Consider the following 23,746-nt stretch of genomic DNA (forward strand, 5'->3'; position numbering starts at 1 on the left):
TTGGATCGCAGCCATTCTGACTGGTGTGAAATGGTACCTCAAAGTGGTTTTGATTTGCATTTCTCTGATAATGAGTGATGTTGAGCATCTTTTTATGTGTTTGTTAGCCATCTGTATGTCTTCTTTGGAGAAATGTCTATTTAGTTCTTTGGCCCATTTTTTAACTGGGTCATTTATTTTTCTGGGGTTGAGCTGTAGGAGTTGCTTGTATATTTTTGAGATTAGTTGTTTGTCAGTTGCTTCATTTGCTATTATTTTCTCCCATTCTGAAGGCTGTCTTTTCACCTTGCTAATAGTTTCCTTTGATGTGCAGAAGCTTTTAAGGTTAATTAGGTCACATTTGTACTTATTTGTGAATGGATTACATTATCCAGGGTGTTGAGCCTATTGGTCAGATCTGTATTGTACTAGACCACTTGAATTATCCATTCATCAAACATGAAGTAAGGCTCCTACCCAGTGTGAGGGATGGATAAGGTTTAATTTCTGCCCTGCGGAAGCTGCAGCCTGCCAGGGAGGTAAATACACAATTAATTACTGTTGAGTGTAGTAGGTACCATAATATAGGCTTTCTTTGGGTGCTAGAAAGCCCCAGGGGAGATGGTGGGTGAATGCTGAGGCAGAGGGAATTTGGGGACACCCTGAGCCCATCTGTGGGGTGGACAAAAGAAACCTTATCATTCCAATGCTGCTGGACTCATTCTCCTGGCATGTCCCTGAGGCTGATTCTGTGCTGCCCCAGAGCAATGTCGTCTGGGGTGGACATCTGTATTTCTGCTTCAACAGGTTTGAAACCCACTGAGATCATTTCTGTTCAGATTCTTGTTTGTTCTTTGATGGGAGATTGTTTCTAAATTGTGCCCTTACTGGTTTTATTGTATACAGTCTTAAGAAAGCTTTGTCTTTTTCTTTTAAGGTAACGATGTTCTTGCACTATCTGTGGGTGGGGCCACTGCAGGCTATCGCAGTGACCGCCCTGCTATGGATGGAAATCGGAATATCGTGTCTTGCTGGGATGGCGGTTCTTATTATTCTTATGCTTTTGCAAAGCAGCTTCGGGATGTTGTTTTCATCTCTCCGGTAAGAGAAACACAGGTTTAAGATCCTGTTGATATGTAATTGGTAACATTCATCAACTGTCTGATGCTTTTGTTCAAAAACAAAATGAATGCCTTCTCTGGTCTCGTCTTTGCACGTGTTGTAGGCCTTTCAGGCTTCTCCAGTGGAGGCTCCAGCCTTAACCTGAAGGCTGGTTGTGAAAGGTCCAAGGTGACAGGATTTACTCTTTTCTCATGGCTAGCTTTTCAGTCACTGTACCTTAAGAGAGTGTCCTTAAGCAGAATTTGCCTATGTCCAAGTTTTAAAAACATTATTAAATAGCAATAATGTTTTGGTAATAAGGAGTTCATGATCTGAGCCACAGTCAGCTTCTGGTCTTGTTTTTGTTGACTGTATACAGCTTCTCCATCTTTGGCTGCAAAGAATGTAATCAATCTGACTTTGGTGTTGACCATCTGGTGATCATGAACTCCTTATTACCAAATTCAGACTTAAAATGAAGAAAGTAGGGAAACCCACTAGACCATCCATGTATGACCTGAATCAAATCCCTTATGATTATACAGTGGAAGTGAGAAATAGATTTAAGGGCCTAGATCTGATAGCTAGAGTACCTGATGACCTATGGAATGAGGTTCATGACATTGTACACAAGACAGGGATCAAGACCATCTCCATGGAAAAGAAATGCAAAAAAGCAAAATGGCTGTCTGAGGAGGCCTTACAAATAGCTGTGAAAAGAAGAGAAGCGAAAAACAAAGGAGAAAAGGAAAGATATAAGCATCTGAATGCAGAGTTCCAAAAAAATAGCAAGGAGAGATAAAAAAGCCTTCCTCAGCGATCAATGCAAAGAAATAGAGGAAAACAACAGAATGGGAGAGACTAGAGATCTCTTCAAGAAAATTAGAGATACCAAGGGAACATTTCATGCAAAGATGGGCTCAATAAAGGACAGAAATGGTAATCACTTAACAGAAGCAGAAGATATTAAGAAGAGGTGGCAAGAATATACAGAAGAACTGTACAAAAAAGATCTTCACAACCCAGATAATCATGATGGTGTGATCACTGACCTAGAGCCAGACATCCTGGAATGTAAAGTCAAATGGGCCTTAGAAAGCATCACTACGAACAAAGCTAGTGGAGGTGATGGAATTCCAGTTGAGCTATTTCAAATCCTGGAAGATGATGCTGTGAAAGTGCTGCACTCAATATGCCAGAAAATTTGGAAAACTCAGCAATAGCCACAGGACTGGAAAAGTTCAGTTTTCATTCCAATCCCAAAGAAAGGCAATGCCAAAGAATGCTCAAACTACCGCACAATTGCACTCATCTCACATGCTAGTAAAGTAATGCTCAAAATTCTCCAAGCCAGGATTCAGCAATATGTGAACCGTGAACTTCCTGATGTTTAAGCTAGTTTTAGAAAAGGCAGAGGAACCAGAGATCAAATTGCCAACATCCTCTGGATCATGGAAAAAGCAAGAGAGTTCCAGAAACACATCTATTTCTGCTTTATTGACTATGCCAAAGCCTTTGACTGTGTGGATCACAATAAACTGTGGAAAATTGTGAAAGAGATGGGAATACCAGACCACCTGACCTGCCTCTTGAGAAATCTGTAGGCAGGTCAGGAAGCAGCAGTTAGAACTGGACATGGAACAACAGACTGGTTCCAAATAGGAAAAGGAGTACGTCAAGGCTGTATATTGTCACCCTGCTTATTTAACTTCTATGCAGAGTACATCATGAGAAACGCTGGACTGGAAGAAGCACAAGCTGGAATCAAGATTGCTGGGAGAAATATCAATCACCTCAGATATGCAGATGACACCACCCTTATGGCAGAAAATGAAGAGAAACTAAAAAAGCCTCTTGATGAAAGTGAAAGTGGAGAGTGTAAAAGTTGTCTTAAAGCTAAACATTCAGAAAATGAAGATCATGGCATCCGGTCTCATCACTTCATGGGAAATAGATGGGGAAACAGTGGAAACAGTGTCAGACTTTATTTTCCTGGGCTCCAAAATCACTACAGATGGTGACTTTAGCCATGAAATTAAAAGACACTTACTCCTTGGAAGAAAAGTTATGACCAACCTAGATAACATATTAAAAAGCAGAGATATTACTTTGCCAAAAAAGGTCCATCTATTCAAGGCTGTAGTTTTTCCTGTGGTCATGTATGGATGTGAGAGTTGGATTGTGAAGAAGGCTGAGCGCTGAAGAATTGATGCTTTTGAACTGTGGTGTTGCAGAAAACTCTTGAGAGTCCTTTGGCCTGCAAGGAGATCCAACCAGTCCATTCTGAAGGAGATCAGCCCTGGGATTTCTTTGGAAGGAATAATGCTAAAGCTGAAACTTCAATACTTTGGCCACCTCATGTGAAGAGTTGACTCATTGGAAAAGACTCTGATGCTGGGAGGGATTGGGGGTAGGAGGAGAAGGGGACGACAGAGGACGAGATGGCTGGGTGGCATCACTGACTCGATGGACATGTGTTTAAGTGAATTCCAGGAGTTGGTGAGGGACAGGGAGGCCTGGGGTGCTGCAATTCATGGGGTCGCAAGGAGTCGGTCACGACTGAGCCACTGAACTGAACTGAATAATCTTTTTTTTTAAAGTCTTAATTTATTGTTCATTTATTTGGGCTTCCCTGGGTCTTAGTTATGGCATGTGGGATTTTCATTGAGGCATGCATGTAGGATCTAGTTTTCCTGACCAGGGATTGAACCTGGGCCCCCTGCATTGGAGGCACGGCATCTCACCCACTGGACCATTGGCTCAGACAGTAAAGCATCTGCCTACAATGCAGGAGACCCAGGTTCGATCCCTTGGTTGGGAAGATCTCCTTGAGAAGGCAATGGCAACCCACTCCAGTACTCTTGCCTGGAAAATCCCATGGACGGAAGAGCCTGGTAGGCTACAGTCCATGGGGTTGCAATGAGTCAGACACGACTGAGCAATTTCATTGTCAATGTAATTAGTAATAGTCTTATATGCCATTTTCTAACTGCACATATTTTTGTTATGCTTGTGTTAGAGCCTTTTCAGGTATGGATATTCATATCTTATTTTTAATTCACTGTTTCCATCTAGATATAAGTACCCCAAGGAGAAGACTAATCTTAATTATCTCCTTATAATGAGTAGAACCTGCCCATCAGTTTAAGTGATAGAACACTGGCTGATTATGAAGGGCCTCATGGTGATGAGTTAGACTTGAAGGAGGTCTTGGAGGGTTGAGGTGGGTTATTGACCAGGTTGTCAGGTGATGAAGATACTGTACTGTTTGAAGCTCTTTGAGTTCTTGTGTGTGTGTGTGCATACCTCTGTGTGTGGTATATTTCTCTACTTGGAATTTCCTTTCATGTCTTTGCTGTGGAGTGATGTTCCTCATCCATTGAGGCCATGTTCCACTGCTACCAGGTCTCTGAAGCTTTTCTTGCTCTCCTTCCCCAGAGGAACTAACAGCCCCATCTTTTCTCCTCACCAGGACTTTTACTCCTATTTTATTACAGCATAGCCACAGTCTTCCTGTTAGATTTGGGTGCCTTTCTGCCTATACTACCCAGCCATGAACTCCTTGATCAGGTGGTGTATATCTGACTCATTCCAGGCCTTCGTTAGCTGGTACTGCAAATTTTCCAAATTACTTCTTGTATTGGACTGAAGGGTTGGCTTCCTAATTGAAGTCTTTCTCCATTTGTACTTTGAGAAGGATCTCCCTGTGATATAAGCACAGAAGTGCTATACGAATTTGATCCCTGTTCTCTGCCTGTGAAAATTGCTGCTACTATTGCTATGGAAAGTTGGGCTGTGATCACTAAGGCTCATCTCATGTCTGTCCCCTTAGGAGTAAGACTGCAGCTCTCACAGATGACAGGATCAGGACCATGAGTGAAGTTATAACTGGCATCAGAACAATAAAAATGTGTGCTTGGGAAGATTCACTTGACAACCTTATTTTCAATATGAGAAAGTAAGTTTTTTTGTATGTACAAAGCATATTTTCATACTTTGTTTCCTATTCTACTGAATGGTTTCGTTGCCTTAGAAAGTTTTTATATTAAGGTGGACTTTAATACTATCCATTCCATCTCCCCACATGTAGCAGTAGGGTTAAGTAGAATAAAAGAATTTGTCATTTAACCTGTTCTTCCATTTACCATCTTCTTAAAAAAAAAAAAAAAAAAAATATATATATATATATATTCTTACTTATATGGAATTGAAATTCCAAATATTTCTTAATACACCAAATCTCCAAAAGCAGTGATTCTAAGATGTTGGTCTTTGAGATGATGACATTAATGCTAAAACTATAATTTGTATTAATGTAGTACAAATGGGGAGATTATAGAGGTTGGAGATACCTGTATCAGGCCAAACTTTATGAATCAATATTATTCTTTCCAAACAGAGCCATAAAAATACTATGCCTTTTTGTTTTGCTTTATATGTATATAATATTTTTCCATCTTTAATTTAAATATCTGATGAGTGTTTATACTCTAGCCCAGGGTGCTTATTTAGAATTTTCTGGCTGCTCCCTGTTACCTCTCACTTTGTACCTTTGTGGGGGCCCCTCCCTCTGCTGAGAATACATTCTCATCTTCCTTCTTCTCTGGCCTCCACCAAGCGAGTGACTCCAGTTCATCTTCTCAGGGTCTATATGTGTGTGACTTGCTCTCACTCCACTGCTCCATACATGATGCTGCTCTGTATTCCCACTGGGGCTGTGCTGACTGCCTCTGTCTAATATCTTGGTCACAATTCTGGTGTTGCTTATTCTCTTCTCTCACAAGTTCATGAGCTCCTGGAGGGGACAGGTTGTGTCTTTCTGTCATCAGGGAGGAGCCTGGCATGACTTTTGCTTACAAATACCTACTGAATGAATGTTCAAACCCTAGTCTCATTGACCCAAAATGTGTGTGTGTGTGTGTATTTTAATTTAAAAGAAAAATTTTAATCTTTTTTATTTTGGCCCCACTTTGAGACATGTGGAATTTTTCTTCCTCTCCAGGGATTGAACCCCTGTCCCCTGCATTGAAAGCATGGAGTCTTAGCTACTGGACCACCAGGGAAGTTCTAGGCAAAAGTGCTTAAGAGTGTGACATTAATATTCCAATAGCTATGGCAAAGCTAGACAGCATATTAAAAAACACAGACATTACTTTACCAACAAAGGTCCATATAGTCAAAGCTATGGTTTTTCTAGTAGTCACATATGGATGTGAGATTTGAACCATAAAGAAAACTTAAGTGCTGAAGAATTGATGCTTTTGAACTGTGGGTGCTGGAGAAGACTGTTGAGAGTCCCTTGTTCTGCAAGGAGATCAAACCAGTCAATCCTAAAGGAAAACAACCCTGAATATTCATTGGAAGGACTGATGCTGAAGCTGAAGCTCCAATACTTTGGCCACCGGTGCCAAGAGCCAACTCATTAGAAAAGACCATGATGCTGGGAAAATTTGAAGGCAGGAGGAGAAGGGGATGGCAGAGGATGAGACAGTTGGATGGCATCACCAACTCAATGGACATGAGTTTGAGCAAGATCCAGGAGATGGAGTCCATGGGGTTGCAATGAGTTGGACGTGACTGAGTAACTGAACAAGAAACGACAACCACACAAGCTCCAATTAGTTGAGAGAGTGAAGTGGTGATTAAGTGTGTGGTCCTGGTGTTGGGGCAGATCCATGGGTGTGCACTGAGTAGTATCTGCAGGACGTGAGGGATGGTTTATCTTAATCTGTGTCCACTCCCTAGAAAGGGACCCCTCACACAGGGCACTTGAATTCATGACTTGACTGTCTAAGCTTCTTCTAAAACCTATTTCCTACACTCTTTTCCAGGAAGGAACTATATAAGATTCTGAGAAGTTCCTGCCTTCAGGGAATGAATTTGGCATCATTTTTCGCTGTGAGCAAAATCATGATTTTTGTCACCTTCCTCACCAATGTGCTGCTTGACAACGTGATCACAGCCAGCCAAGTGTTTGTGGTGGTGACCCTGTTCGAGGCTCTGCGGTTCGCGAGTACCCTCTACTTCCCCATGGCTGTTGAGAAGGTGGCAGATGCTTTTGTCAGCATCCAAAGAATCAAGGTTTGGTGACACATAACTTTTTTTAAAGTTGTAGGTGGATTTTTGTAAACTACTTCCTTTTATTTGCTGTCACCAAGTTCCAGTTAGATGAGATTTAATTCTCTCAGTGCCAAAACTGGCAGTTGTTCCAAAATGTTCCCTCTCTTCTCTTTCTTTTGCTGCACTGTGTCTTCATTGTTCCGATTAGGTGGGGCTACTCTTTGTTGTGGAACGCTGACACTAGGTTCCTGACCTTCAGTAGTTTCGGTGTGTGGGCTTAGTTGCTCTGTGGCTTGTGGGGTCTTCAGGGATCAGGAATAAAACCTATGTCCCCGGTAAAAGCAGTCCTAAGGGGAAAGTTCATAGCAATACAGGCACACCTCAAGAAACAAGAAAAAAGTCAAATAAATAACCTAACTCTACACCTAAAGCAACTAGAAAAGGAAGAAATGAAGAACCCCAGGGTTAGTAGAAGGAAAGAAATCTTAAAAATTAGAGCAGAAATAAATGCAAAAGAAACAAAAGAGACCATAGCAAAAATCAACAAAACTAAAAGCTGGTTCTTTGAAAGGATAAATAAAATTGACAAACCATTAGCTAGACTCATCAAAAACAAAGGAGAAAAATCAAATCAATAAAATTAGAAACGAAAATGGAGAGATCACAACAGACAACACAGAAATACAAAGGATCATAAGAGACTACTATCAACAATTATATGCCAATAAAATGGACAACGAGGAAGAAATGGACAAATTCTTAGAAAAGTACAACTTTCCAAAACTCGACCAGGAAGAAATAGAAAATCTTAACAGACCCATCACAAGCATGGAAATTGAAACTGTAATCAAAATCTTCCAGCAAACAAAGCCCAAGTCCAGACGGCTTCACAGCTGAATTCTACCAAAAATTTAGAGAAGAGCTAACACCTATCCTGCTCAATCTCTTCCAGAAAATTACAGAGGAAGGTAAACTTCCAAACTCATTCTATGAGGCCACCATCACCCTAATACCAAAACCTGACAAAGATCCCACAAAAAAAGAAAACTACAGGCCAATATCACTGATGAACATAGATGCAAAAATCCTTAACAAAATTCTAGCAATCAGAATCCAACAACACATTAAAAGATCATACACCATGACCAAGTGGGCTTTATCCCAGGGATGCAAGGATTCTTCAATATCCATAAAATCAATCAATGTAATACACCACATTAACAAATTGAAAAATAAAAACCATATGATTATCTCAATAGATGCAGAGAAAGCCTTTGACAAAATTCAACACCCATTTATGATAAAAAACTCTCCAGAAAGCAGGAATAGAAGGAACATACCTCAACATAATAAAAGCTATATATGACAAACCCACAGCAAACATTATCCTCAATGGTGAAAAATTGAAAGCATTTCCTCTAAAGTCAGGAACAAGACAAGGGTGCCCACTTTCACCATTACTATTCAACATAGTTTTGGAAGTTTTGGCCACAGCAATCAGAGCAGAAAAAGAAATAAAAGGAATCCAAATTGGAAAGAAGAAGTAAAACTCTCACTATTTGCAGATGACATGATCCTCTACATAGAAAACCCTAAAGACTCCACAGAAAATTACTAGAACTAATCAATGATTATAGTAAAGTTGCAGGATATAAAATCAACACACAGAAATCCCTTGCATTCCTATACACTAATAATGAGAAAACAGAAGAGAAATTAAGAAACAATTCCATTCACCATTGCAATGGAAAGAATAAAATACTTAGGAATATATCTACCTAAAAGAAACTAAAGACCTATATATAGAAAACTATAAAACACTGGTGAAAGAAATCAAAGAGGACACTAATAGATGGAGAAATATACCATGTTCATGGATTGGAAGAATCAATATAGTGAAAATGAGTATACTACCCAAAGCAATTTATAGATTCAATGCAATCCCTATCAAGCTACCAACAGTATTCTTCACAGAGCTAGAACAAATAATTTCACAATTTGTATGGAAATACAAAAAACCTTGAATAGCCAAAGCAATCTTGAAAGAAAGAAGAATGGAACTGGAGGAATCAACCTACCTGACTTCAGGCTCTACTACAAAGCAGTTATCAAGACAGTATGGTACTGGCACAAAGACAGAAATATAGATCAATGGAACAAAATAGAAAGCCCAGAGATAAATCCACACATATGGACACCTTATCTTTGACAAAGGAGGCAAGAATATACAATGGATTAAAGACAATCTCTTTAACAAGTGGTGCTGGGAAATCTGGTCAACCACTTGTAAAATAATGAAAACTAGAACACTTTCTAACACCATACACAAAAATAAACTCAAAATGGATTAAAGATCTCAGCGTAAGACCAGAAACTATAAAACTCCTAGGAGAACATAGGCAAAACACTCTCTGACATACATCACAGCAGGATCCTCTATGACCCACCTCCCAGAATATTGGAAATAAAAGCAAAAATAAACAAATGGGACCTAATTAAACTTAAAAGCTTCTGCACATCAAAAAAACTATTAGCAAGGTGAAAAAGACAGCCTTCAGAATGGGAGAAAATAATAGCAAATGAAGCAACTGACAAACAACTAATCTCAAAAATATACAAGCAACTCCTACAGCTCAACTCCAGAAAAATAAATGACCCAATCAAAAAATGGGCCAAAGAACTAAATAGACATTTCTCAAAGAAGACATACAGATGGCTAACAAACACATGAAAGATGCTCAACATCACTCATTATCAGAGAAATGCAAATCAAAACCACTATGAGGTACCATTTCACACCAGTCAGAATGGCTGTGATCCAAAAGTCTACAAATAATAAATGCTGGAGAGGGTGTGGAGAAAAGGGAACCTCTTACACTGTTGGTGGGAATGCAAACTAGTACAGCCACTATGGAGAACAGTGTGGAGATTCCTTAAAAAACTGGAAATAGAACTGCCTTATGATCCAGCAATCCCACTGCTGGGCATACACACTGAGAAACCAGAAGGGAAAGAGACACGTGTACCCCAATGTTCATCGCAGCACTGTTTATAATAGCCAGGACATGGAACCAACCTAGATGAGGTGGATGAAACTGGAGCCTATTATACAGAGTGAAGTAAGCCAGAAGGAAAAACACCAATACAGTATACTAACGCATATATATATGGAATTTAGAAAGATGGTAACAATAACCCTTTATGCGAGACAGCAAAGAGACACAACTCCTCCCTCAGCTGCCATCAGATGGTAAAACGATTGTGAACCTGCAAGATTTCACTGCTTTTTGGAATAAGGTAACAAATCCTCCATTCCAAGATCAAGACTGCTAAAAGTAAATTGTGACATAGATTACGGAGGATTTTGAGATTTTTACCCATGGTGTCAAATGTGACTTGCTCGTTTACTGGAAGCATGTTATAAAAATTCTCAAAATCAGGAATAAAGTTTTCAGTTAATGGAGATGAAGTATAAAATCAGCCTAAGATATTTGATATGTTGCTCTCTACCTCATTTTCAAAAAAGTTTTCAAAGTGTTAGCACGGTTTGAATTTAAAGTACATGTAATGTTAGAATTTATAGGATTGGACAGACAAAATGCTGCAGTGTGGAATGGGTTAACTAACAAATACATAGCTAGTTGTTACAAACCAGATGCTTTGGGGAATAGGTATGCATTTGTTTTTGTATACTGATGTTCACAGAGTATCTTTATTACATGCTGAGTGAGGCTGTGATTTGGATCTTTGCTGTGGGGTAGGGTGGGGGCCGGAGAAGGCAATGGCACCCCACTCCAATACTCTTGCCTGGAAAATCCCATGGATGGAGGAGCCTGGTAGGCTGCAGTCCATGGGGTCGCGAAGAGTCGGACAGGACTGAGCGACTTCACTTTCACTTTTCACTTTCATGCATTGGAAAAGGAAATGGCAACCCACTCCAGAATTCTTGCCTGGAGAATCCCAGGGACGGGGGAGCCTAGTGGGCTGCCGTCTACGGGGTCGCATAGAGTCGGACATGACTGAAGCGACTTAGCAGCAGGGTGGGGGCTTCCCCATCCTGAGTTTCTGAATGGTTCTGAATACTTTGGTGGCAACCAAGGCAGGAGGAGACAGCAGGTGGGCATGGTGAGTATCAGTAATTCCCAGTTAAAAGGTTTCAGTGTGTGGAAACAGACAGGGAAAACTGGAAATTTTCCAACACTTTGTTTATTTACCATGTTCAGGCAAACAGAAAAAACCACAAGGTCTACTTTCAATAAGTTGTCAATATTGTACACCCAGTACAGGCCCTTTATCAACAAACTGGAATGCTCCCCCCACCCCTGGTTCTGTGGTCCTCTATGCACATCCTCCTGTATCAGTGTGAATTAGTCAGGAAAACAGAACCCAGACAACAGGACAGGGAATTCCTACAGGGAATTAGTTACATAGATGATAAAAAAGAGGGGACAGAAAGGACAAATGGTGGTGTTTGAAACAACCCAGAGATGAGCAAAGGCAGGAAGCTGCTCCCACCCCTAGGGTTGGAGGGACTCAGAGAGGAGGCGCCTCCATCTGGAGCAGAGCCAAGGAGTCTGGCTGCTGTCAGAGTGGGGACCATAGAGCACATGTCCAGGTGCTATAGACTTGTCCTGTCTTTTCATGCCTGTGACTCTGTTCTGCCACGTGCATTGAGTTCACCTACTTCTGACTCAGCACGTCCTGTTCCCACCAACAAAACAGTGAAAAGTGAAAGTGTTTGTCACTCAGTCTTGTTCGATTCCTTGCCCCATGAACTATAGCCCATCAGGCTCCTCTGTCCATGACATTTTGCAGGAAAGAATGCTGGAGTGAGTTGCCATTCCCATCTCCAGGGGATCTTCCCAACCCAGGGATCGAACCCAGGGTCTCCTGCACTGCAGGCAGATTCTTTACCATCTGAGCTACCAGGAAAGCCCAAAACAGTAGCAGGTTCCCAAATATGTAAAACCACATCCTTGCACGTTTTGCACATGGAAACTCACACAAGGCACCTGACCTACCCTGACAGCTTCTCCTACCTTAATACTGTAGATTTAACTCCTGCTTGGAATTTCTTGTCATAATCCACTTGAAGCATTTATGGAAAGCACAACTAAAATTCCATTATAAAGACTAGTCTCTGTGAACACTAACACATGGTTTAAATGACCCATTACTAAATTTCTTTTATATCCAACTATTCAGCATTTCAGAATGAGTTATTTTGTTCTTTTAAGAACTTAATAACATGTTCTCAGACTTTTGTGCATTTTGCACTGTAGTGTGTGTGCATATGTTCAGTTGCTAAGTCGTGTCCAACTCTTTGCAACTCCATAGACTATAGCCTTCCAGACTCTCCAGTCCATGGGATTATCCAGGCAAGAATGGAGTAGGTTGTCATTTCCTCCTCCAGGGGATCTTCTGGACCTGCATTTCCTGCCTGAGTCTCCTGCATTGGCAGGCAGATTCTTTACCACTTGAGCCATCTGGGAAGTCCAGAACACCATATACTGTTGTTCTGGAATTGCTTATGGAGGACTGTGTCATGAGTAATTAGGGTTGTCAGGTTAGGTCATGGGTGAGAGAGCCCTTGAAAGGGGAGAGGCACATATATTGGGGGTTTTGGAGAAAAATTGAGTCTGAATAAAGCCCCTGCTGGGTTAGGAGGCAGGAGGTAGACATGAGCTCTATAACCTGCTCCCCTAGACATCCAGGTTGGCAGGTGGGGGCATGTCTCAGGGACCCAGGTTCCGTTCATGAAATGGTGGGACTTGGTCTCAGTCTTTAAACTCTAATATAAATGGTTCTGTGTGAGCCTCCAGATCTCACAGGACAGGGGTTTCCAACTGTGTTTGCACAGAGTGGGGGCTCAGCTGATGATCCTTTTTGAGTCAGTGTCACCTGAACCTAGGTAACCAGGAAGGGAGGGGACCTAGTGCCTCTGAGCTGTTGAGTGCTGCCCATTTCTGGTCATGGCAGAGCAGTGCCTGCCTGAAGCCTGAACAGGGAGGGCCACTCTGTCCTGTCCTGACAAACTATGAGGGGAGGGGACAGGGATGGTGATGGTATGTGGTTCATTGTTTTGCTGTCATACCTGAGTGAAAAGTAGTAAAATAGGAACCCTAAATGTCATACAAGAAGGAGTGGAGAAGCTTAAAAAATATTTCTTATGTTTTAAAATCTGGATAGATTTATAATTCCTATATTAATAAAATTTTGGGTTAGTTTTTTGGTGATGAATAATAACTGTAATTTTTTTTAGATGTCTATAATTAGTTAAGTTCTTTCCAGAGAAATTTTTCATTTTGAAGATTATCCAGACTTTTAATCCAAATTCTGTGCTTTTAGTCATTTGGGCATTTTACTAATCTAGTGTAACCACTCTTTTTTTTTTTTTTTTTTTTAAGCATTAGCAGTTGTTAAGAATTTTCTTAATTGTCTTATATCTAAAGATACACATACCCTTAAGTCTGTCAGCAATGTGACATGTCATTGGCATGATGAGTAGTTTCTCCTTCTCCTTCACATTGCATCACATGTGCTGTCAAATGTACCTTCATTTTTCTTCTTTTTGTTTTTCTTATAGTAGAAGTAATTTATTGCCCCTGTTTAGCCAGGACAGGTAATGCATGTAACACATATAAACTTAATCCATAATGTCATAATTAACTTCTTCATTCCCCATTTTTTGTTGTTGGTATTAAATTAGAGCTTTGACCATTATTTATAAGCCTTAGTTTACCAGGAGTGACTTTATCATATAAGTGCCCCTTTGCTTGCTTTGCATTACTGAGGCTTATTCCTGATCAAATGAAATGGAGAGATTAGTGATTTCAAATTATTTATTAAAGGGCCAGGCATGCCAGATACTTATGCTGCGACCTTGTGGACATTAATGAGATAGTTAAAACCAAGGGTCATGATTAAAACTTATGATTAAAAATCCCCCATACTGAATATTCTATTAAATACATTATTTTAGTAAGCTAGTGTGCATCATTCAGTTTGTATTTCAATCAGGTCCCTTGTCATTTTTACTTCTAAAATTCTCTGGGTGTTCAGAGCTCTGTCTGTAAGGGAATCTGGTAAAAGAAGGCATCTTCCTAAAGACAACTAAAACTGCTTCAAACCCACAGAGATACAATTGAAAGAAAAGGCCTCAAGGACATAGTATCTTAAAACAGGAAGGAGAAAAATGTGGGCTACATTAGCATATCAATGACTGTTATGTTATTTTTCTTCACTCCCTGAAGTAATGCGTGTTATTTTATTGAAATGGATACATTTTTATAAACTTTAATTTGCAGGCATCAGAAACCCCAACCCTCCAAGGCCTTTCCTTTACCGTCAGACCCGGTGAACTATTAGCTGTGGTCGGACCCGTGGGAGCAGGAAAGGTAAGTTGTGATGCCTTTTGTCATCACAAAAGGTTGATGCTTTGTCGCAGCCCCTGTTAAATTCTCAGAGTAGAGCCCAGAGACAAGTGTGACACAGTTTGAATTGGGTGTGTCTAGAACAGTGTTTCTCTAGGTGTGTTCCATGAAACATTAGTTTTTCAGGAAGATTTCGTGTCAAATGAATGTGGAGAAACACAAACTGTGTTTTCCTTCTCGGTGCTTCACGTGGCACAGTTGAGAACAGCATGTGGGGAATATGGACGCCTCAGTGAAGGAGATTATTTATGTGACAGCTGTTCCGGACAGAATGAGACAGTGGGGACTTTTTGTCACAGTGGTCCCTCCAGGAAGTCTGGAGGTGGTGAAGTCTCTTCCTGGAAGCTCTGAGCATTTCCTCACGTGACGACTCGGTCCTGTCAGTGTTCATGTAGTGAATGTGCAGCCACAGGCTGGAGCTAAATACACCGACACGAGCAAGATCCCAGTGCCTCTGCTGTCTAGAGGCAAGCAGGTTCTCAGGTGAGACAAATACACAGGCAGATTATTTCAGCTATGTGGTGAGAACTCTGGTGGTGTGGGCACAGATACCCAATATCTGTATGGGAAACGAGATTTAAAGGATGCACTTCCCTGTGGCTCGGTGGTAAAGAGTTCGCCTACCAAGGCAGGAGACACGAGTTCAATCCCTAGTCTGGGAAGATCCTACATGCCGTGGGGCAACCTAGCCTGTGTGCCATTAACTAATGAGCATGGGCTCTAGAGCCCATGCTCCACAACAAGAGAAGCCCCTGCAGTGAGAAGCCTGCTCACCACAGCTAGAGAGTATTCCTTGGTTGCCACAACTAGAGAAAAGCCCAAGAAGCAATGAAGAGCCAGAACAGCCCAAAACAAATAAATACATAAATTAATTAAAACAAGATTTGAAGGATGTGTGCATGGGCCCTTAGACAGAAAACTAAGATCATGGCATCTGGTCCCATCAAATAGATGGGGAAACAGTGGCTGACTTTATTTTTTGGGGCTCCAAAATCACTGAAGATGGTGATTGCAGCCATGAAATTTAAAGAGGCTTACTCCTTGGAAGGAAAGTTATGACCAACCTAGATAGCATATTAACAAGCAGAGACATTACTTTGTCAATAAAGATCCATCTAGTCAAGGCTATGGTTTTTCCAGTAGTCATGTATGGATGTGAGAGTTGGACTATAAAAAAAGCTGAGTGCTGAAGAATTGATGCTTTTGAACTGTGGTGTTGGAGAAGACTCTTGAGAGTCCCTTAGACTGCAAGGAGATCCAACCAGTCCATGCTAAAGGAGATCAGTCCTGGGTGTTCATTGGGAGGACTGATGTTGAAGCTGAAACTCCAATACTTTGGCCACCTGATGTGAAGAACTGACTCATTTGAAAAAACTCTGATGCTGGGAAAGATTGAGGGCAGGAGGAGAAGGGGACGACAGAGGATGAGATGGTTGTATGGCATCACCTACTCAATGGACATGAGTTTGGGTAAACTCCAGGAGTTGGTGATGAACAGGGAGGCCTGGAGTGCTACAGTTCCTGGGGTCGCAAAGAGTCAGACATGACTGAGTGACTGAACTGAACTGAACACAATGCAGAAATCTAAGTGCAGAATGTATACACGAGAGGGTGATGATTTCCCTTGTGGTGGACTTTTACTCTGAATGCATGACTCACTTTAGAATTCTCTTAAATAATCATCTTTGGATCTATTGTTCACCCATAGCTTTTTCAGAACAAGTGTTTGTCAAATAAAGGATGCCCAGATACAGGAACCAAAACACTAAACATCAGATACATGAACTACAAATCCTGCCGGGCTGCTCAGCTGGTGAAGGATGTTAAACATTCTTCAGTTCAGTTCAGTTCAGTCGTGTCCGACTCTTTGCAACCCCATGAATCGCAGCACGCCAGGCCTCCCTATCCATCACCATCTCCTGGAGTTCACTCAAACTGACATCCATCAAGTCAGTGATGCCATCCAGCGTGTCATCCTCTGTCATCTCCTTTTCCTCCTGCCCCCAATCCCTCCCAGCATCAGAGTTTTTCCAATAGTCAACTCTTCACATGAGGTGGCCAAAGTACTGGAGTTTCAGCTTCAGCATCAGTCCTTCCAAAAAACATCCAGGGCTGATCTCCTTTAGAATGGACTGGTTGGATCTCCTTGCAGCCTTTCCTTAGTAGAACTTCATTTGGGGGAAACTCAGGCAGAGTAGATTGTTTATACTATTAATATTCCTTATCAAGTTTACGTTGACCAATAATGCTATTTTCCTGGTTTGTTTGTTTTTTTTCTTTCATTTTTATTTTTTATTCCATCTGCCAGAGCTATAGTTTATCCCGTTCTGAACAAAAGGGTTCTATCTTTTATCTAGCACCAGGGTGGGGTCGGCTGTGCTGTGGGTCATGTTCTGTCCTGAGTGCACCCTGTTCACGTGTGTGTGTTGCTGTCTGTTCCAGCCGTCACTGTTAAGCGCTGTGCTGGGAGAGCTGCCCCCGAGCCAGGGGAAGCTCAACGTGCACGGGAGGATCGCGTATGTTTCTCAGCAGCCCTGGGTGTTCTCAGGAACTGTGAGAAGTAACATTTTATTTGGGAAGAAATATGAAAAAGAACGATATGAAGAAGTAATAAGGGCTTGTTCTTTGGAAGAGGTGAGTAAAGACTTTTGAGTTGCATGTACTCGAATTTTAAATAATGATACTTTTGGTTTAAACTATAAGGTTTGTGGAAAATTTTACTGTTTAATTTGAAAAATCTTTTGATTGTGGCTTACTATTTTAATCTGGTGTTCCAGGTAGACATGTAGGCACATATGCTGCTGTGGTAATTCTAATGAGATAATGACACTTACAGAATGCCTTTTTTTGTGGGGTTGGAGAGTTATTGTGTCATTTTGTGAAGTTTCAGTTCCTTTTAACTTCTTTTTTTAATAGACAATTACAAAATTTGTAAAAATAGAGAGCACAGTGTAATGAACCTTCATGTACCCAGCTTCAGCCAGGAGCATCTGCTGGCCAGTCTCGCTGCCACCTGCCCTCTGCCAGCCCCACCCCCACCCCAGAGTATTGTGGAGCAGATCCTAGACCTCAGATCAGTTCCTCTGTAAGCATTCCATCAGTTTTCTCTAAACGATAGGGAAACCTTTGAGGAAAAAGATAAAAATCACTACATTATTGAACCTGAAAAATAACCCAAATTCCTGAATATCATCAAACTTGTAGTCTGTGCTTACATATTATGAATCATCTCACTGAGAAATCCCCTTCAACATTGTTGAAATCAGACTCCATATGAGGTTGGTCCATTGCACTTGGTTGATGCCTCCTTACTCACTTTCAGTTTGTAGGTTTCTCTCTCCACTTCACTTTTCACTTGTAGTTTATTATTTAAAGAAAATGGAATACTTAAAAATTTCTTCTTAATACTACATTGTTTCACTGGGGGAGAGATGTTTTCAGAAATGGCATGGTATTTTATAGAAAATGGCAGCATGAATGTTTAACTCTAGATTGGGATTTAGATGAAATCAGCAAATAAATGATGAGAACTGAATTTACCTGATGTTGTTCAGTTGCTAAGCTGTGTCTGACCCTTTGCGATCCCATGGAATACAGCACTCCAGGCTTCCTTGTCCTCCAAATTCCCTGTATCTCAGAGTTTGCTTAGATTCATGTCCATTGAGTAGGTGATCCCATCCAACCATCTCATCCCCTGTTGGTTGCCCCTTTCTGCTCTTGCCCTCAGTGTTTCCCAGCATCAGGGTATTTTCCAATGAGTTGGCTCTTTGCATCAGGTGGCCAAAATATTGGAGCTTTAGCATCAGTCCTTCCAATGAATATTCAGAGTTAATTCCCTTTAGGATGGTCTGATTGGATCTCCTTGCAGTCCAAGAGACTCTGAAGAGTCTTCTCCAGCACCAGAGTTCAAAAGGATCAATTCTTCCATGCTCAGCCTTCTTTATGGTCCAACTCATATCCATACATGACTACTGGAAAAACCATAGCTTTGACTGTATGGACCTTTGATGACAAAGTGATGTCTCTGCTTTTTAATATTCTATGTTTTTCATAGCTTTTCTTCCAAGGAGCAAGCATCTTTTAATTTCATGGCTTCAATTACCATCTGCAGTGATTTTGGAGCCTAAGAAAATGCAGTCTGTCACTGTTTCCACTTTTTCCCCTTCTATTTGCCATGAAGTGATGGAACTGGATGCCATGATCTTACTTTTTGCAATGTTGAGTTTTAAGCCAGCTTTTTCACTCTCCTCTTTCACCCTCATCAAGAGGCTCTTTAGTTTCTCTTTGCTTTCTGCCATTAGCATGGCATCATCTGCGTATCTGAGGTTTCTGCTGACAATCTTGGTCCCAACTTGTGCTTCATCCAGCCCAGCATTTTGCATGATGTACTTTGCATATAAATTAAATAAGCAGGGTGACAATATACAGCCCTGACATACTCCTTTCCCAGTTTTGAACAGACCATTGTTCCATGTCTTATTCTAACTGCTGCTTCTTGGCTTGCATACAGATTTATCAGGAGGCAGTATTCCCATCTGGTATTCCCATCTCTTTAAGAATTTTCCACAGTTTGTTGTGATCCACACAGTCAAAAGCTTTAACATAGTCAGTGAAGAAGTTTTTCTGGAATTCTCTTGCTCTCTCTATGATCCAGCAAATGTAGGCAATTTGATCTCTGGTTCTTTTGTCTTTTCTAAATCCAGCTTGTAAGTGGAAGTTCTCGGTTCATGTACTCCTGAAGCCGAGCTTGAAAGATTTTGAGCATCACTTTGCTTGCATGTGAAATGAGCACAGTTGTACGATAGTTTGAAAATTCTTTGGCGTTGTCCTTCTTTGGGATTAAAATGAAAAGTTAAGTTTTACAGTCTTGTAGCCACTGCTGAGTTTTCCAAATTTGCTGACATATTGACTGCAGCACTTTAATAGCATCATCTTTTAGGGGTTTTAAATAGTTCAGCTGGAATTCCATCTCCTCTACTAGCTTTGTTCATACTAAAGCTTCGTAAGGCCCACTTGACTTCACACTCCAGGATGCTTGACTCTAGCTGATCACACCATTGTGATTATCCAGGTAATTAAGGCCTTTTTTGTATAGTTCTGCATATTCTTGCCACCTCTTCTTTATCTCTTCTGCTTCTATTAGGTCCTTAACTGTTTCTGTCCTTTATTGTGCCCATCCTTGTATGAAATGTTGCCTTGATGTCTTTAATTTTTCTTGAAGAGATCCTTTGACTTTCCCATTCTATTGTTTTCCTCTATTTTTTTTTTTTTTTCGCATTGTTCACTTAAGGAGGCTATACCCAACTGAACACAGAGTTCCAGAAAATAGCAAGGAGAGATAAGGATTTACCTGATAGAAGAATAAAACTTGTCAAAAACAAAGAAAAATGTAAATACTGATAAATAGTATGTTACTTTCTTGGGTTATAAAAATCAATATTAAAGGGCTTTCCCTGGGTCTGTTCAGTGCAGTCTGAACATCTGACTGTTGTTTTGTACTGTGAGTAAAAGGCTAGGATGGACTCTCAAAGGCATGGTGTTAAAGCAGACGCTTTAACACTTTAACGCTTTAAACACTAGACCACTTTCTAGGGAAATAGTAATTTTGCTTGAACAATGGATTGAACATCATAGATTGTATCAGGTGAGTAACATTTTATAATGATGTGGACAAACAGAATTGTATGTTTAATGGTCTGATTTCTTTCTCCAGGGTTATTGTTGATGGGAGATTGTGCTTTTTCAGAAATTATGTCAAGTTGTCAGGGATGAGCTAGATTTTTACTAAATGGTGTTTATACTGCATAAGAAAATAAGGGGAAACAAATGTAAAACCGGAGACAATAGCTCCTGTTTATGCAAAGTCCACGTGAAAATAATTTCTGTCTCTTACATAGGTGCATGCACCCACATGAAAAAGGTGTCTTCGTTATTAATTCTTTATGAATGTCCTAGATGTTCCCATCTTTATTTTATCATTCTTAAAACTGAGGCTTGGAGGATGAAACAGCTCACTTTAACATTTGTAGATAAAATTCAGTCCATTTCTGCACAACTCTAGACTCCATGCTTGTCCATGGTGCTGTGCTGCCTGTCAGTTGAGGAAGTTTTTAAGAAATAATTTTTTTAAAAGCAGGTGATGGATAAAGGTGGAAGGTGGTGTGTGGAGTAAACAGATCTCAGGCATTTCTTCTTTACTTTAATCACGTCCAACTTCTGATGATCAGACCCCAGAGACCCAGGCCAGGGTATGGCTGTCTCTTTTGCGACCTTTCCTTTCTGGTAAAACTCAGCCTTTCTTTCTCCCCACACTTGGGTGTCTCTGGAGAAGAGCAGGTGTGGGACAATGTTGCCTTTCTGCGTTTTCCCCGGAGGCTGATGCTTTGCTGCAGCCATGTGGGGTGACTGGACCAGTAATGCATGCAGTATTCTGGGGCTTCACCAACCCTGGGCATCTGTGCGGCACAGACTCTGGTGGGAAGGTGCTCTGCTGGACTGGGCTGCACAGCAATTCTTCTGTACGTGACATGATGTTTATAAACATGGACTGTTCCTCTTCTGCTGTGTGGTTGGGACATGGAGTCAGGTGCCCTGTGCCCATTCACTCCTTGGTAGGAAGGGAGGCCCAGGGAGGAGAAGCAGCACAGAGGGGAGTCCTGGCCCTGCTTTGTCACTTGCCTGCTCTCACTTTGGACTCGTCCTTTTACCTGAGCCTCTGCAGTTTCTGCACCAAAGTGAGGACACTGGGTCAGAAGGTTTCCAGGCAGTTTTGCTGCTGCTCTGAAATGTCATCTGTGACTCTGATTAGCTAGGTTTCAGCAAGGTCTTTATAACGCCTGGGAACCACTTAATGAGTTGTGATCCTACAGTCCTGGGTAGTAACTCCAGGTGTTTGTCTCAGTTTCCTTTTTTATTAAATGGAGGAGGGGTGAGATTATTGTAAAGGCTGCAACACATGCCTGTGAAAGGCAAAAATGCTAGGTGTTCAGTGAGTGGTAGTCATTGTTGCTATTATAGATCCTTTCTCTACATCCAGACATGAAAAAACTAAAGATTTATCCTTACTATTTTCCCTCCCCTCCCCACTGCCCATATCCTGGAGGGGAAAAAAAAGCAACATTTCTTATATTCCATATGTTAATAACAGCCAGATGTATTATGCTAAATATAACTGAAATAAACTTTTAAGTCCATTTCTATAATAAAATAGTGAGTTTTAAAGTAATCATATTTGGCAACATTCAGGCTGGTGACATCAACTCCAAGGTCCAGGAGTCAGAAGGCTCAGGGATTGATCTCAGTTTCTCTGGTTATTAGATGTGTGGTTTTGGCTTATTGTCTGAATCTTATAAGCCTGTTCCTTCATGTATAAAATGAAGATGATACTATTAGCAATCTCCTGATGTTGTTTCAAGGATGAAATGCAGTTGTGATTTTAATTTAGTGTTGTCTTCATTTCAAATACACTCTTTAGTCACAACCTGGGCAGCGTGATGTGAAAGAGCAAAAGGCTCTGAACTGACATGAGCTGATTCAGAGTCCAGCTCTTCTGTTTAACAGGTAACAGTCCTCATACCAGTAATGTGACCTCACTTAATCTCAGTTTCCTCATCTGTGAAATGGGGCCAGTACTTCCTGTGCAGCTTGTTGTGAGGCTTAGAGATAATCAGTATTATGGTCCAGCACAGTGCTTGGTGCACAGATCTTATCCCCCAGGAGCGGAGAAAAGCTGTCTGCATGTGTATAAATGATGGAGCAGGATAAGACGGGTCCTTCACAAGAGGTGTAAACAGAGCCTTAGGAACCCAACAAGAAGAGAGATAAATCCAGGATGGTTTCATGGGAGAGTGTGTTTGGGCTGAGCCTGGAAAGATGGGCAGAATATTAACAGGCTGTGAGAGGAGGGGCAATTTCAAATGGGAAAAAAAAAATGTGAAAAAAGACAGGGCCTCCCCCCTGTTTGAGTCCGAAGTACAGCATTCTTCTATCAGCGCCTCACGTCTGGCCCTCATTGACCATTACTGCAGTCTTCTCCACAGTGTTTGTTGTTGTTGGTCAGTTGATACTTTTGAACTGTGATGCTGGAGAAGACTCTTGAGAGTCCCTTGGACTGCTGCAAGGAGATCAAACCAGTCAATGCGAAAGGAAATCAACCCTAAATATTCATTGGAAGAACTGATGCTGAAGCTAAACCCCCAATACTTTGGCTACCTGATGTGAAGAGCTGACTCATTAGAAAAGACCCTGATGGGAGAATTTGAGGGCAGGAAGAGAAGGTGTGACAGAGGATAAGATGGTTGGATGGCATCATCGACTCAATGGACATGAGTTTGAGCAAACTCCAGGAGATAGTGAAGGAGAGGGAAGCCTGATGAGCTGTGTCTATGGGGTCGCAAAGAGTCAAGATACGACTAAGCAACTGAACAACAACAACTGAACTGCAGTGTTTGAAATCTCACCCACAGAGCGGATGTGCTACTTGGCTCCTTTTCCCAGTTCATTGTAGCTGCTGCTGCTAAGTCACTTCAGTCGTGTCCGACTCTGTGCACCCCCATAGACGGCAACCCACTAGGCTCCTCTGTCCCTGGGATTCTCCAGGCAAGAATACTGGAGTAGGTTGCCATTTCCTTCTCCAATGCATGAAAGTGAAAGTGAAAGTGAAGTCGCTCAGTCGTGCCCGACTCTTAGCGACCCCATGGACTGCAGCCTACCAGGCTCCTCTGTCCATGGGATTTTCCAGGCAAGATTACTGGAGTGGGTTGCCATTGCCTTCTCCTATTCATTGTAGAGAAGAAGCCAATTCTGACTCCATGTTGAAACTATTTTGTTGACTTGTTTTTTTTTGTTGCTTTTGTTATTATAATCATACTGAATGTCCTACCTTAGAGAATCCTGCTCCTCTGCCTGTTAAACTAAAGTGCCTTTGTTCAGAATCCTGACCACCTGTAGATGGCAGGAAGGAAGAAATTAACACATCCCGTGCCTGAGTCTTGACATTCTAGGAGATTTGCAAGATTAATGGCCTTTTTACTTTGCTTCCACACCTCCCCATCTCTGATCTATAAAAGAACCTGGCATCTAGACCCCGATAAGATGGTCATTTTGAGGTGCTAGCTTGGCATCTTCTCAGTCAGTGGGCTCCCCAAATAAATTCTCTTCTTCCTGGCCTCAAC

The 23,746-nt window shown here is 41.3% G+C and overlaps 1 protein-coding gene across 1 annotated transcript in view; it reads left to right on the forward strand.

Annotated features, from left to right (window-relative positions):
• LOC102280321 (ATP-binding cassette sub-family C member 4) overlaps positions 1-23,746 on the forward strand; it is a 219,622-nt gene that overhangs the window by 123,418 nt on the left and 72,458 nt on the right. The window contains 6 exon segments of the mRNA XM_070366731.1: positions 917-1,080; positions 4,913-5,038; positions 6,912-7,191; positions 10,360-10,437; positions 14,448-14,537; positions 17,016-17,207. Of these exon segments, the coding sequence (XP_070222832.1) occupies positions 917-1,080; positions 4,913-5,038; positions 6,912-7,191; positions 10,360-10,437; positions 14,448-14,537; positions 17,016-17,207 (930 nt within the window).

This window comes from Bos mutus, unplaced genomic scaffold (genome assembly GCF_027580195.1).
Source record: "Bos mutus isolate GX-2022 unplaced genomic scaffold, NWIPB_WYAK_1.1 CTG197, whole genome shotgun sequence".
In the NCBI taxonomy this organism is placed as follows: domain Eukaryota; kingdom Metazoa; phylum Chordata; class Mammalia; order Artiodactyla; family Bovidae; genus Bos; species Bos mutus.